Below are 15046 nucleotides of genomic sequence, written 5' to 3'. Positions count from 1 at the left end.
TATTAAATAATAAGACTATTTAACTGTGAATCATCTTGTTGTCTCTATCTCACACCCACAGATCCCAAAATCAACAGTACACATTTTATAGGACCTGAGACAGCTCCTTCTATAGCAGTGAATAATGTCGATGCTGCAGTGGTTGAGAAGTAAACTACACGCAACTACAAGATGACAAGGATGATACAATTAAATCAGGGGTAATTTCCTTTGTGGCCTTACCAAATAAACAATAAATAGATAGCTATGTTACTTACTTTATCATCCGTGAAATATCTTCAGTTTCCCTGGAGTTTTGACTCTCCTGCTTGAAGCACTAAACACACACCAGCCACTGCATTTACATTCTGGTTCAACTGGTCATGTTCCTGTCTCGGGGAAATTTTTCTGTTTATCCAAGAGTCTACTGACAAAACTCAGCTCTATCATATGGTAGGTTATATGGGCTACTGCTGAGGGCTGTGCATTGGGAAGTAAAATTTGTTCCCACTGCTTTGTAAAGGCTATTGATGGAACGATAGCATGAGCTTGCATGCCAAACTTACCTATTGTGGAAAATGAAATTTTTTACCATGTTAAATCCCAATAAAAAAAAAAAAATGTATATGCCATTGCTTTGGGCTCAAACTATGTTTGTGACTTTAGTTGCCTCAATGTTAGCAAAGACATTGACAGACAGCGATGCAACCTGTTCGTAGGAATAACTGCTAACACACAGACATGACTTAACATATGCAATACTTATCTAGATAAAGAGACAAACAGATAAGAAAGGTTGTTGCTAAGATGGGCGATGGATTGTGTAACACAAGACCCTGTCACTGGAGCCCATGTGAGATAAGCTTTACTGACACAAATAGCAATACCTGAACTAAATGAATATGGCATTTAAAACAGTTTGACATTCAGTGCTTTTGTTTGCTTAATCCACGTTGAATTTCTAGTCATTCTAAATAATTTCACCACAAAATAGAGAAGCAGAAAGAAGTTATTTATTGTAGAATATCAGAGGTGAGGAACAGAGCATTTAGTTAATTAACAAGAAACTGCACTTGATATTGAAAGACAAGCATGGTTATTGAAACACAAGTTGTCTACTGATAGAAAATTAAACATTATGGATGAAAGATTGAATTAATAAAAAACCCCATGGATCACTGAAGAAATAAGAAACACTACCTGAATCTAAAGCCCCATTATGTAATATTTTTGGTAAATAAATTGAATCAAATGATTCCCTTTAACATGAAAGCATCCATCTTTCACTGTAAACACACAACCTCACGTTACTTTGTTGCATACTACCTGTCCCGACAGGTAATGTATATTTCTCCCTGAAGAGAGTGGGCCAAACCAAAGGAAGATGATTACAAAAAGATGCACACGTTGGCATGGTTCTGCTGGAACCATAGGCGACTGATCGATCACATCAGCCATTAGATATTTGTATCTGTAATGGGTTCGCATTTGAGTTTCTCTCTGCCTCCCGGAGGTAAAAAATTCATCAAAGCAGCTTTAACTTTCAGTACAAGGTGTTCACCGAGTAACACTGCTCCACCAAAGGAAAGAAATTGACAAGTAAACACGACAAAAAGACACATCAGAGCCATGAGCTAGTGATTACATCTACATTTACTTCTGGTCTGTTTGTGTGTTTCTTCCTGTGGCGGCAGCGTTCTTCTGAGTAGCGTTGTCCTCGATGGACATCCAGGTAGGGATGCCATTCTTCGGATGGAGAACACAATGACTTCAGACGCTGTGGAAAGTAAGAGATTAGGATTGTGAATATGGGTATGTTTTTTTTTCTAGAGACCTCTTCCTGGCATCTATGCAAACAATCTGAAGCTGAGCAACATTTCAATGCTTTTTCCAGGTATCATAACACACACACACACACACACACACACACACACACACACACACACACACACACACACACACACACACACACACACACACCTTCCATGGGTTTCCCTTTGTTCTCATCAGCTTATACAAAGCAACAACAGGGATCCAGAATAGGATGAATACAACCATGCACCAGCCCAGAGCCAAGCCCCAGACTGGGAACTGGACTCCTCCAAAGTGGGGTGGTGTAAATGTCATCAGAGACCAGATCAGGATCACCTAGACAACAGAGAGAATTAACATGATGTAGTGTGATATCCAGCCACGTTTTGCCACTTGTCATTACAAAACTTCTTGATTAAATTCCTGTGATGGCAACATCACCCATCTACATAGATATAAGTAAATGCCCAAACAAGGCATTAATACAGAGTGAATCTTTTGTGTAAGGTTGTACTCACCACTATGATGCAGGGGCTGATGAAGAACCAACATGCTCTCCACCATAACCAGAAAGTGAAACTCTTATGTCCAAGCATCATCTCAATGTCTTTAATGAAACGGTTCCCTCCTGTAAAGCACGAGAACACGGCTGGAGACCAAAGCTATCTTGTCACCTTTACATGCACATATGTCCAATTATCATATTTACCATATATGTAGCAGACACCAATGATCTCCAAGAGGACCAAAATTAGCAGCACCCAGCTTGCAACAAATTGGTCGATTAGAGTTACCCAGTATATTCCTGCCTATCTCAAACACACAAACACACACACATGGCCTGAGCAGGTCAACTCTACGTCGGACACAAAATTATACTTAGGCGCGCTTTACCTGTGTGACACACGGTAGGCCAAGGAGATAGAGGATGGCACATGTCGTTACGTTCAGTAAGGCACGCTTGGATTTGAAGACGTTTGGGAAAGCATCTAACAGGCAGGTGGAGATCACCTCTAAAGACAAGAAGAGATTTGAGGACACAGCAATCTACCAAAACAGCAGTGGTCTGAATGTTTTTCAAATAAAACAGTAAATGGCAGCATAACATCTCACCTATTCCTGCAAACTGGGAGTCCAGACCAACAGTCAGAAGCATGAAGAAGAACAAAATGGACCACAGAGGGGAAATGGGAAGCTTAGACAAAGCATCTGGATATGCAATGAATGCCAGGCCAAACCCTGCACGAAGACAAAGAAGCATAAGATCAGAGGCCAATTGCCAGTCTTCCACATTTTCACTAATTGGTGCCCACATGGTGTGTCTGTCTGACCTTCCTTTACAACTTGTCCAACTGGCATTTTGTAGATGTGAGCCATGTGGCCCAAAATTGAAAATATGGCAAAGCCTGCAAACACACTGGTGCCTGGGAAAAGGTAAAAATAGTAAAATGGATTAGTGATCTTTGGGATAATATATTTAAAGTCATTTAATACAATAGAAGAACACAATACTTTCCCTTATTTGAAATGAGCCACATGCCTGAGACAGGATTGGCAAGCATCCTGTTCTGGACACAATGACAACCGTTTGCCTGCGACTGTGCATGCAGGCATTAAGACTAGCCTACTATAAATCCTATATGACTTTTAAAAACATAAAAATATATGAACTTCATGCAAACAATTTGCTCTCACCTGCATTAGTAAGTGTTACTACAAATGAGTCCTTGAACACATTGTTGTGGAAGTTGTTATAGGAAGCAAGAGTCATGACTCCACCCCAGCCAATAGAGAGAGAGTAGAAAGTCTGAGTTGCTGCATCTTTCCAAACCTAAAAAAAACACAGTCATGTTTTGAATTTAAAAAAACAAAAAACAGAACAAAGCAAGCAAGCAACAAGCAAGGCAGGTTTCTTACCTCTGCTTCAGTCAGTTTAGTCAGATTAGACTGGGAACCAATGTAGAACTCTATCCCATCTCTAGCTCCCTCTAGTGTCACACCTCTGATCAGCAGGATTATTATCACCACATAAGGAAATGTGGCTGTGAAATACACAACCTAAAGAGACAAAAGCCAAGAGTTAGCATTGTGAAAAAATAATGAAATCAGTTGCATTTCCTGTTCTTGGTGCTGAGTTTCAAGCTTAAATCGAGAAATGTGTAAGGCCCTACATATGCAAATGTGTGTGCTATATTGCAATTAGCATTTGCCTCTGTTCCTTTTCCTTTCTTCATGTATTCTTCATGTAAATTTGTATATTCATACAAATTTCCAGTCTAAAGGTAGTTGTCCCTAGAATATGATGACAAGTGTGTACATTGCTTGTAGCTCTTTGCATGGAGTCTGAGGGGAGGATTGCTTCCGTTGGATTATCCCATTCATGTATTATAATGGATTATCCACAGGTCTGACTGGGCTGGTGTCCCGGTGGCCTCCGACCTCTAGGGAACCTCCAAAGCCCCACTAACTGTGGCCTTATCCCACATAAATTAATTGAGCGTTTGTATTTTGAAATACGAAACGAATACATGTGGAGTTAATATATTTGCAAACAGCAACAGCCACTAACGGTAGTTCAGCTGAGCAGGAACGTATTCCTGACTCAGGAAAGCATTGTTTCAATCATGTATTGTAAATCCTGTATGATGAAATATATCTACAGGTGTTTATATTGTTCTTCGGGTTGTGATCATAGGTTGTAGCCTGTCAGTGTAAATCCTGTACAAGCTACAGGTGTTTTTTAAAACCTCGGATTACGAGTGTGAGGAGAGCGGACTGGGAACTGGGGGCCTCCAAGTTTGGGGCCCAGGGACCTGGTGTTGTATTACACCACATTTGCCTTTGCTGTTGATGTTTTGTAGTGGGCTTGATATACTGTATGTTTTGGCTCAGGAGCTGGACAAACTGTGTATAAGAACATGAATATGAATAGGTTGATGACGTACTTTTCCCGATGACTTGATGCCTCTGATGAGCGCTGCAGAAACAAGTATGGAGCTCAGCAGCAGACAGAGGGCCAAGTGCCAAACTATTGGTCCTGTTTCATCTAGACCACTGGATCTCTGCAGAGCCACGAGACTGAGGAGGAGAGACATCTGGCTGTACAGACACTGCAGTATGACAAGTGTGTGTAAATTTGTGCTTGTTTGTGTGATTCTTACTCCCAGTACTGTTCACTTGGACTCTGCACTGAAACTGAGACCATGTCAGTTGAAGGATCAGTGATGTTTTCCTCAGTCCAGTTGGCCACTAAAACACCAAGGAGAGAGGACCAGTGAAAGGGTTGTTTAAAATATCAGTCTATGTAATACAGGTTTGATCTGAAGTGGTTTTAAGCTTCTTTAATTTCTCTAGAATGATATAAGACTCACTGGTGTGACTGATTTAAAAAAAAAAATAGCACAGTTCCTGCTTTTGATAAACTATCATTCACATCAAATTATATCCCTTTTTCATCATTATTTCATGTAACCCCACCCAATGAGATTGACAAATCAGCAGAACAGGGATGAAAACAGCACCTATTGGCGTGTCGCTGCAGTTACGGTCAACACTGCTGAAGCATCTGGACCACGGCAGAGGAAACTGGAAGGAGGCGAACATGTAGTACAAGCTGTAGGCGATGATGATGTTATAGTAAATTGATACTATTAGAGTCACCATAACCATGGCAATGCCAACACCTGTAGAGGTAGAGAGAAGTTGTAAGTAACTGTTGCTGTGAAGAATGTTCTCATGAAAAGCCTCTCTAAAATATTGTTAATTTTATCACTTCATGTGTAGGTGCCTTCGACTGCCTTGAAAACTACAGTTGTCTTTGTAAAGAGGAAGGTTTTAAATAAACTAAGTTAGAGTCTCTACCTTATACTCCAGAGAACATTAACTTCATAACATGGAGGGTGCTAATAAAAAGTTTTAAATGGCAAATGTGAAAAAGTAACTGGTGACCAGCCAGTGTCTTTATCTTCACAGCCTGTAAGCAGCGATCATATTAACTCAGCCGTCTCCTCCCAAAACCTTTACAGCTCAGTGTTCAGAGGGGAACAATTCAACTAGACTCCTTAGTACAATTGTGTGTGTACTTCAAGAACTTTACTGTTTTCCCCTTTACTTCACTCTCACCTTTAGTTTAAGTAGAGCGTGAATTTTGAGTAAATTTTAAACATGTTTTGAACATATCTTTGTAGCCACAGTAATCACGGTAGCTCTGTCTATTTATGGACACAAAACCTTAAACCCAAACAACCAAGAGCTCATCTGAAGTCAAAAATGGACTGGGTTTTAGTTTGCACAGTTGACCATTAATCAACAGCCTCATTAAATTCTTCATATCTGACAACTTCACCTTCAGATGTACCCAACTGATCTTTCACAAAACTTAAACAGGAGTCTTACCCTGCAATAAAGGCACTGCTCTCCATGTGTTAATTGGACCTTGGCTGCAGAATTGACCAAAGGCACTTTCCAGGAAGAAAAGTGGAATTCCAGTCACCACCAACATCACAAAATAGGGGATGAGAAAGGCACCTGTTCAAAAGGGTGGCCGCGAAATAAGAGAAACTTAATGTATGTTTATGTTATTTATAATAACAGCAATTTTATCAATTGTGTTTCCTAAAACGAATGGAATAGACACCAAATACCTTACGTACCCCCTCCATTCTTGTAGGCCAAATATGGAAATCTCCAGATATTTCCCAGTCCAACGGCATAGCCGATTGTAGAGAGGATGTACTCCCTTTTGCTTGTCCAGTTCCCACGTTCAGGGTTCTCATCCCCATTATCCACGTGTGGATCCTGCTCATTGAAAAGTTTCAAAATGTATAAAATTGGTAAAAGTTGTGATATGTGTCATATTTTATCTTCTGTGCCTGGAACCTCTTAAGAAAAATAACTGTTGTGAGAACAGTACATTTTAGAAAACAAATATTTCCTCTTTATAACACCTTCAAAATATACTGATATCATGGGATGTATTGTAATTATTTCCAATGATTTTTGTGTCACATTAAGTTTCGAGTGTAGTGGATTGGATGTGTTTTGTTTTGTGTTCCTTGGCAGATTTATGTTGGATTTTTGATCACAAATACAGGCAAGCATCTAATTCCTCAGTTGTATTGAGTGTAACTATTGTGTGGTAAATTATCGAGTGAAAGTCTGGTCAAACAGGTTTGCAATCCTACCTGGTCGACAACTGCGGGATTTCTGAAAATTAAATCCTTGAAACTGTTCCAGCCGTATTTCCTCATCTCCTTTCATCTGCTTGTTAAAGGTCTGGATAAGAAATTCAAATTGCTCAGGTAGGTCTGTTTTAAAGCGCCCCCCCCCCCTCTAACAGACAAGGGAGTGATGTTATCCAACCAATCACCTGCCCAGACACCTGCCCAGACACCTCCCCCACAACTCCCTGGACCTGATTTTGTGTGTACACTTATTTTTTTCTTTTAACGGGAATGATGATTTAATGCACATGAGTGAAGGAAGTGTCCCTCTTGCTAATATTAGTGACTCACCTAAACCCACTTGATCTGATAGACAGAGCTGGTTAACGTTGCTCTCAGTAATAAAGGCAGGATTTCTGACCCTAGATCCTGTGGATCTCATTTCTGCTGTACAATGTCACTCTCCTAAAATAAGCACACACTGTCTATGATTCCTCCTCACAGGTTTTTGCAGGAGTGATAACAACTTCATATCATCTGTACTGATAAATGGACAAAACAGTGGAGCAGTAGCATCCAGTAACACAACACAGTGATTGCTATGTGGTGTGCATGTGACTCAGGTGAGTGACTCTGTGCCAGTAACCACGTGTTAACAACTACTCCTTTAAGCCACTGCTGTGACTGATTATGGATAGATCTCATTTTGGTCAATGACATCTCCACATAATGACTGTACTGTTAGCTTGCGTACGTCTGTGTTGCCTGTAATCGTAGTCTGATGATGTGACCAAAATATTATTACCAGTGACACAGAGAGATAAATAACTACTCATGAATCAACAGGTTGTTGCAATACACAGATAAACACACACACATCCCATCACATGTTGAGTTAATTCCATCTTTATAAACTATGAGTGTACTGTCCCCTCATATTTCTCAAATAGTGTTGAGGTGATTAATAGAACCAAAGGTAATGAATGGGATTTCTTGTGCTGCTGTAAAATAGTTGTCTTCCTCTGTGTAAATATGTTTTCTCTGTTGTGGTAAGAGATTATTATTATTATTATTATCATTATTAGCCTGCCTCTCTTTTTACATATAGATAAACTTTTTCCCCCCCACATGTTTAATGGATCAAGAAAAGTCCAACAAATTATTAGATTATTTCGGTTTTGGCTCCTGCTACAGTTGATCCAGTCTTTAATATATGCTACAAAAATCATGTTTGGATGCCTTTATTTAGGCTTATGAACCTAAAATTGATTATTGAATGGTGCCCTGGTGGGTTAGCGGTGAAGGTGCTGACTATGAACCACAACATCCCTGATTTGAATTCAGCTAGGGGGCTTTGTCGCATCTCTCCCTCTCTCCTCGTTTTCTGTCATCTGTTCACTTTCGCTATCAAAAAACAACAACAGGAAGTGAGGCATATGTTCTCATCACTGTGCTTCTCCATGATTAAAATCACTCAGCAGTTACACAGTTCCTCCTTTTTTGATTACCAAGCTTGGAAGTTTTAATTTGCGAGCGAGCGGTATCATCAGTCATCAATGACCTCTTTGCATTTACACAGACAGGGCGAGGGCTTTATCTCTGCTCAGTGTCTGTATGCAATGATCTCAGCTTGATGCTCTTTTAGGCTAGGAGCCATTTTGGTCAATGACGTGCAGCCGCAGCCTAACCACTATAAACCTATAATATACATTAGCTGTAATGACGTTATCTGCTGGTGCGGCCACAGATTACAAAGCATAGTCAGAGAGAAAAATACTGTAAATATAGACATGCTGTGTCTTGGCCAGCTGACACATAGAGGGTTCAGCCCTGATCCAACAGCTCACCACTTTTCACATGGTCGGAGGCAGACAAACACACATCCATGAATCCATCTTAGAGCAAGATGGTTCATCTTAGAAGACAGGGTGGTAGGCATAATGAATTTATCAAGAAGGTGTGTTTTGTTTTTCTGTCTACAGTATCTGTTCCCTCTGTGTGAAGACACGGACCATTCAGAGGCATATAAAAAGGTGAATCAGTGTGTGGCAAGGCAGTATGAGGAAGCGTGAGGGATAATGAGAAGAAGAAAATGGCTGTTGAGCAGTTTTACCAGGGGGACCTGACATCAGCTCTCTCTCTCCAGTTGGACAGGACAGCCATATGACTCACTTGCCCATGCACCCAAGTCTTTACTGTTTCTCACAGATAAAATGACATGACTGTGGGGAACAAACAGTCACAAGAATGGATGGGGATGAAGAGTCAGGATATTTCGTAAAGCTGGTATGTGTTAGATTTTTCAGTTGAAAGATTGACATTTAAAGTGTCCAATATCTCAGTAAAAGACTTTCTCTCCTCCAACCCATCAGTTCACACAGTGTCAAAAAACAACATATTTGTTATTATGGCAATGTGCAAAAGTTTTTTCCTTCCTCTTCCCGTTCATTACCTTTATCAACAACTTTGTGGCAACTTTGTCTTAAGAGCTTTCCTAAGTGTTATCTATTTGTTTTATTAAATATATAAACTACCATTAGTTATAGAGTTTGGATTTTTTTTTGTGCTTTTCTCTCTTCAGTTGCCTCATTGTGAACCTTGGGTTCAGAGTGTAAATAAGAACCAAACTGAAAGCACCACTTCATCCTGTGCTTCCTCTAAATCCTTGCACCAGTCCATAAGTGTGTACTCTACTGTCCTCAATAATGTGGAGCAGGAAGTTACTGACCACTGTCAACATCTACAGTGAGCAGGTAAAGATAATGCAGTATTTAAAAAGAATCATACAGTTTTGCTACATGTATGTAAACATATTCTAAAAGTGTGTGTTATAAAGTAAAGAAGTGCATGCATGTATTTAACAACCAGGCAGTGTCCTAAGCCTAGATAGCACATTTATTGCATTAATCAAGATCCACTCAAAACTGTTGTGACCCTTTTCTGAGCTAACTGTGTTACAGTCCATAAAATCACTGCCCCACGCATTGTGTGTGTGTGTGTGTATGTGTGTGTGTGTGTGTGTGTGTGTGTGTGTGTGTGTGTGTGTGTGTGTGTGTGTGTGTGTGTGTGTGTGTGTGTGTGTGTGTGTGTGTGTGTGTGTGTTTGTCAGATATGACAATATAGCGTACTGTACATACTACATGATCAGTTACGGCAAAAAGCAAACTGGTCTTTTTTCTTATAAATCTCAACTTTATTTACTCTGCAATAGGCTTGGAAACATAAATATGATAATCCATGCAATGCAAACAGTAACTCAAGAATCATAACACTCAAAGCCCTCTCTATGTCTGATTCACTACAGTACAGTATAAAGATATTTTTCAAATTGTACAAAGATATTTTTCATATCTCTAAGGAAATTTGAGTTCATTGTGCAAAAGGAGGACCCTCTACAGAAACAGGCTGTCACAGCCTGTTTTAAAACAAACAAAAAAACAGTATTTGGCACAATGCACCCAACTGCAAAAAGGCATTTTCATGCAGCAGACACTAAACTATTGTGCTTTAGTATTCTGTGACAGATAATGATTTGAAATTATACAATTCACCTCATACATGATACACACTGTTTATCATCAGCTTATCAGACAAAACAATGAAAGACATGAAGCAAGACAGAGATAGATAAAGAGAAATAATGACAGCTATAGTTTCAAAATACAAAGATCATTGATCCTCACAGCAACATATAAAGAGGATCAGGGTCAGGTTATTTTCAATGCGCAAAAAAGAAACGTGTGGCTCACAAATTGTATTGGTCTTACAGAATGTATAGTGTAAGTGTAGTGTATTTGTAATTTCATATAAATTTCATATAAAGATAAATCTAATTGAGAATAATAATATAATTTTCAACAGAGAACAGGCCGTTTTCAAGACTCTGGCAAAGCCTCTCCAAATGGTGTAAAAATCACTGAAACATATGACAGTCTTTGCTCTTGTGGATAATAACTGCTGCCATCTGCTGTTGATATTAAATTATATCATCACCCTACTGTGCTTTGGTTTTGGTACACATAAATAATGTGTTTCACATTATGGTGCATGTTGTAAAGTCAGATGTGATGGTGAGCAGAGTGCTACAAACTGTGTCGTACACACAGTTAGACTTCAATGGTGGAAGCCAGCCGCAGGCACAGGGATGAATCTGAGGGGATGTCCTGACGACTGATCTCGTTCCCGTCCAGTCGCAGTGTCCGCAGTTTGGAGAAATTCATCACATCCACAATGCTGCAGAAGCTACCCAGAGTGAACTCTATAGTCGCAGGACAGAGTAAGAGGTGCTTACATAGGAAAGGCAGAATTAATGGATAAATTAAATTTAGAATATTACACAGTTTACCTTTGATCTGGTTGGCTTGCAAATAGAGATGTTGCAGAGTGGTGCTGACTGGAGGGATTCTCTCTAGTTTGTTGAAGCTCAGGTCCAGCTCCACCAGCCCAGTCACATTAAAGGTGTTGGGAGGGATACCCTTGTCTGTTAGCTGGTTATGGGCCATCCTAACATACTGCAGCTGTGTGAAACGGCCCAGGAAGCCATCTGGTAGAGAGTCAATGGAGTTGGACTCTAGGTAGAGCTGGTGCAGATGTTCAGGGAGAGCCTCTGGGACCTGGGATCAGTCAGTGAAAATGTTGTGGGAAGACTGAAGATTGTCCGTCCATTTAATGGGACGTATACAAACACACATATTACCTTTGTCAGCTTGTTGCCACTGATGTCCAGCAGCGTGAGAGACTTCAGAGCCTTCAGTGATGTGCTCATGTCTGTGACAGCATTGTCATGGAGATACAGGATAGTGAGGTTATCCATTCCCTCTAGGTCTGCCGGTGTTACCTAGGCAACAGTGTAATGATTTTAAATTCTAATGTCTCCGATGTATGGTCAAAGTCATCAACAAGAACAGAGAGGGGCTCTGCATGAATATCAAACCATGCAAATTATTACCTTTTCAATCTTGTTATGATTGATTCTCAGGTCCCGCAGGGAGCGAGGGAGGTTGGGAGGAATGCTGTTCAAATTGTTGTGTTGTAGATATAAACGCTCTAATCCCTCCAACTTCAGAAATGCCTAAAAAGGATGTGAAGAATGAGCAACTCTCCAACATGTACACAATGGTAAACTCAAAAGTAATTTAACCCACCATGAGAAAGTTTAAAGTCCATCCAAAATCACATTAAGTCATCTCTTTTGCTGCCAAAAATAATGTCAGTGATCTTTTAAAAGTATTAATAATTGAGAGACAGAGTAAATAAGCTTGTGCTGTAGCTTACAAGTCGTGCCGTGTGTTGTTTGCGGTATTAAAGAATAAGGAACACATAGGCATCTCATCTGAGTGAAGAGATTTAGTCAGTGTAACCATCAGCCTATGACAGAATGACATTACTCTTTAGTGCAAATGTGGTTCAAAATGAAGGGATTTGATTGGCTGTATAGAAATATGTTTTCCACCGATGTAGATAGATAAATAACAATATTCCAACAAGTTCATGCAAAAATAGGGGACTGGCATCATGAAACGATAGATTATACAGTATTCATGCCTCCTTGGTTTTTGTTTTTCACAAAACAAGTGATTTATAGACCAGATGTGTAGGCTTTACAGAGGGGAAAAAAACAACATAAAAATAACAATATAAAAATTCACATTTTGTTCATTCACACGTGCAGCAATAAAAACTTCCTTTGTAATTACACAACATGTAAACCACCTTCCAGCCATCTGACAACCATTTAGACCAGCATCACTGCATCACACTCTGAGATCTGTCTCAGACCAGATGTAGGTTTACCTTTTTACCAATGGCTTCAGATGTCAGCTGGTTGTGGTGCATCATGAGCCACACCAGATTGGTTGCATTGATCATGGCCGAGTCGGGCATAGCTGTGATTGCATTGTTTTGGAGGTACAAGTATTTGACACGCGAGGGAATTGTTGGCATGGCTGTCAGACCCCGCCCATCACAGTACATGGCAGTAGGGAAGGAGGGGGGGCAGTCACACACATCGGGACACTCTCCTCCTGTGGTGTCTGCCTGTAGGGAGCCAAAATAGTATCCTTGGCTCTGCCAGCCGTATAACCAAGCGAAGGGGTCCCGTCCATGGGAGAGAGAGAGTGGAAGCAGGGCAGACAAGAGGAAGACAATCACCAGTCGCATGGTCACAGTCACTCAAATCTTCAATGTAATCTAACAGAGATAAAAATAACAAAAAAAAAAGAGAGAGACATGGTAATAAAATTTAGATGAGAAAGAAGAAATAGTCATTCACAAATTGACAAAATTATTTTGTTGATGGGGCGATATTGACTGATATTTTTAAACACTTTGACAAATGTAAAGTTTAGAGAAAACTGATGGTAAAAATGTGCTCTTGTGCTGATCCTCCGTATCCACCAAGGGCAAGTTATTCTCCTATACATGTATACATAGAGAGAGAGAGATACTGGATTAGTAAAAATAAATGAATAAAATATTCATTAAGCCACCAAAAAGTCAAAAAATAAACTTTGTAAAAGCATACTTTCTCTCACACCTTTGGAGAACAAACTGAGCCAAGCTCGCTGTTATCCTGTTGAGGTTAAATGAACAGTCGAACGTGCAGTGCAGACACTGACCGACCTTGTTTTGGAAATGTAACTGCCTGCAGAGAGGCACATTCTTTGGGGTCTTAATCCACAGGGGATTCAGAGAGGAAGCATTGAAAAAAGGATAAACCTGGCCATGAATAACAGCTTTGTGAATGGTTCTCACTGTTGCACCAGAATTGTGGGAAAATATCCTATAATAACCCTTTTCTGCAGAAGAGGGTCCCCTCCCTCCCCCCAAAAATATGACTCTATCATCATGTGTTTATTTATCTCCTATAAGGTTTCATAGAAAGATACCAAAGAGACAGACAGACACATGTTCACACACATGCATGTACATACAAAGACACACACCTACCTGATCAGAGAGACTGACCCTCCTTGTCCCCTGTCTCACTCAGAGTGTTCTCAGGAGTGGAAGGGACTCCAACAAACACTTTGTAAAAAAAAAAAATGCTTTCCTCCCCTCCCTGCCTTCCTTTCCATTCTGCCATCCCCCTCTCCACCCCTCTCTGTCTGTTACTTTACTGTTGGTTTCTTCCACCCCCTAATCCGCCCTCCTGCACCCCATTTTGTTCATTCAGGCATGGCCCAGCGCACCCCACACCCCCCAGTCTGGAGCCTCTTTTTCCACTATTGTGAGATGCCATGGTTGTGATGGATTGTTCCCAGCATATTCATTCCCTCTGAGCTGAAACCAGCACTATTTCTTCATAATTTGCACTTTTGCCTTTGGCAATTTTGGCTGACTGGATCCAAACTGCTAAATTATTTATCTGTTCTGGCAAAAAAAAAAAAAAGTGAACAGTGCCACATGCTGTCCTAGGGTATGAGTGAGTTTAGTGGCAGTGTCTTTTAGATTGTATGGACATGGTGAAAGTGTCTGAAAATGTACATCTTTCAGATATTATTTAGAGCAATAGACTGCTAATGGATAACAAAACTTACCATAGTATTTGAATGCTGTCTAGCCCACTTAGCAAAAATCCCCTGTGCCATAAACAAAGATTTGTTGAAGGGGTGGATCCAATTTTCTCCATTCCTCTCCAACACCCTTACATCTCGTAAAGGGTTAAATGAAAACATGTGTGACAGTCCTCTCATGTTGTCTGCCTGGTCTAAATGTGGGCCTCTTCCTGCTTCTGCATCTTCTGTCCGACACAAGCTCCATCTGAATCAGGGTTTTTCACTCACTTTTGTTTAATCTCTGCACATTCATATATTCAACACACAGAAAAGTAACAGTGATTGTCTCTTCCTTTGGATGTGCCATTTCATGTTGAGACATAGATATCCACTGACTTGTGTTACTTCCAGAGATCCACATACAGTATGTGTATAGCATTTTCTCCATCATAAGCCAACATCTTGTCTGTTGTGGCCTGTTGACTTTGATTTGGCTTATTTGTTATCTTGCCAAAAGTTGTCTTGAAACATCTATTTTCCTGTCAAAATTCAACAACTTTACCTGCTGACTTTCTGTGTCATAATTTTTAAGTCAAC

At 40.2% G+C, this 15046-nt stretch overlaps 2 protein-coding genes across 2 annotated transcripts; both read right to left on the bottom strand.

Annotated features, from left to right (window-relative positions):
• Window positions 1-1021: 1021 nt before the first annotated feature.
• Window positions 1022-7040, bottom strand: LOC111221608 (sodium- and chloride-dependent neutral and basic amino acid transporter B(0+)-like). The gene is made up of 15 exons (XM_022745059.1): window positions 6975-7040; window positions 6444-6588; window positions 6187-6318; window positions 5313-5474; window positions 4953-5040; window positions 4737-4869; window positions 3709-3849; window positions 3487-3622; window positions 3123-3215; window positions 2905-3030; window positions 2686-2804; window positions 2501-2600; window positions 2310-2419; window positions 1960-2127; window positions 1022-1756 (listed from the first exon to the last, which is right to left on the bottom strand). The coding sequence occupies exons 1-15, from the start codon at window positions 7038-7040 to the stop codon at window positions 1601-1603; spliced, it is 1875 nt and encodes a 624-aa protein (XP_022600780.1). The 3' UTR covers window positions 1022-1600.
• A 4019-nt stretch (window positions 7041-11059) lies between these two features.
• LOC111221871 (fibromodulin-like) lies at window positions 11060-13112 on the bottom strand. Its single transcript, XM_022745457.1, has 5 exons — window positions 12747-13112; window positions 11902-12024; window positions 11650-11790; window positions 11299-11566; window positions 11060-11211 (listed from the first exon to the last, which is right to left on the bottom strand). Exons 1-5 carry the CDS (start codon window positions 13110-13112, stop codon window positions 11060-11062), a joined length of 1050 nt encoding a protein of 349 aa, XP_022601178.1.
• Window positions 13113-15046: the final 1934 nt, after the last annotated feature.

Source organism: Seriola dumerili, unplaced genomic scaffold (assembly GCF_002260705.1).
Source record: "Seriola dumerili isolate Sdu_G_001 unplaced genomic scaffold, Sdu_1.0 BDQW01000088.1, whole genome shotgun sequence".
Taxonomy (NCBI): Eukaryota; Metazoa; Chordata; class Actinopteri; order Carangiformes; family Carangidae; genus Seriola; species Seriola dumerili.
The sequence above is the reverse complement of the archived record's forward strand: the minus strand, read 5'-3'. Positions and strand labels throughout refer to the sequence as shown.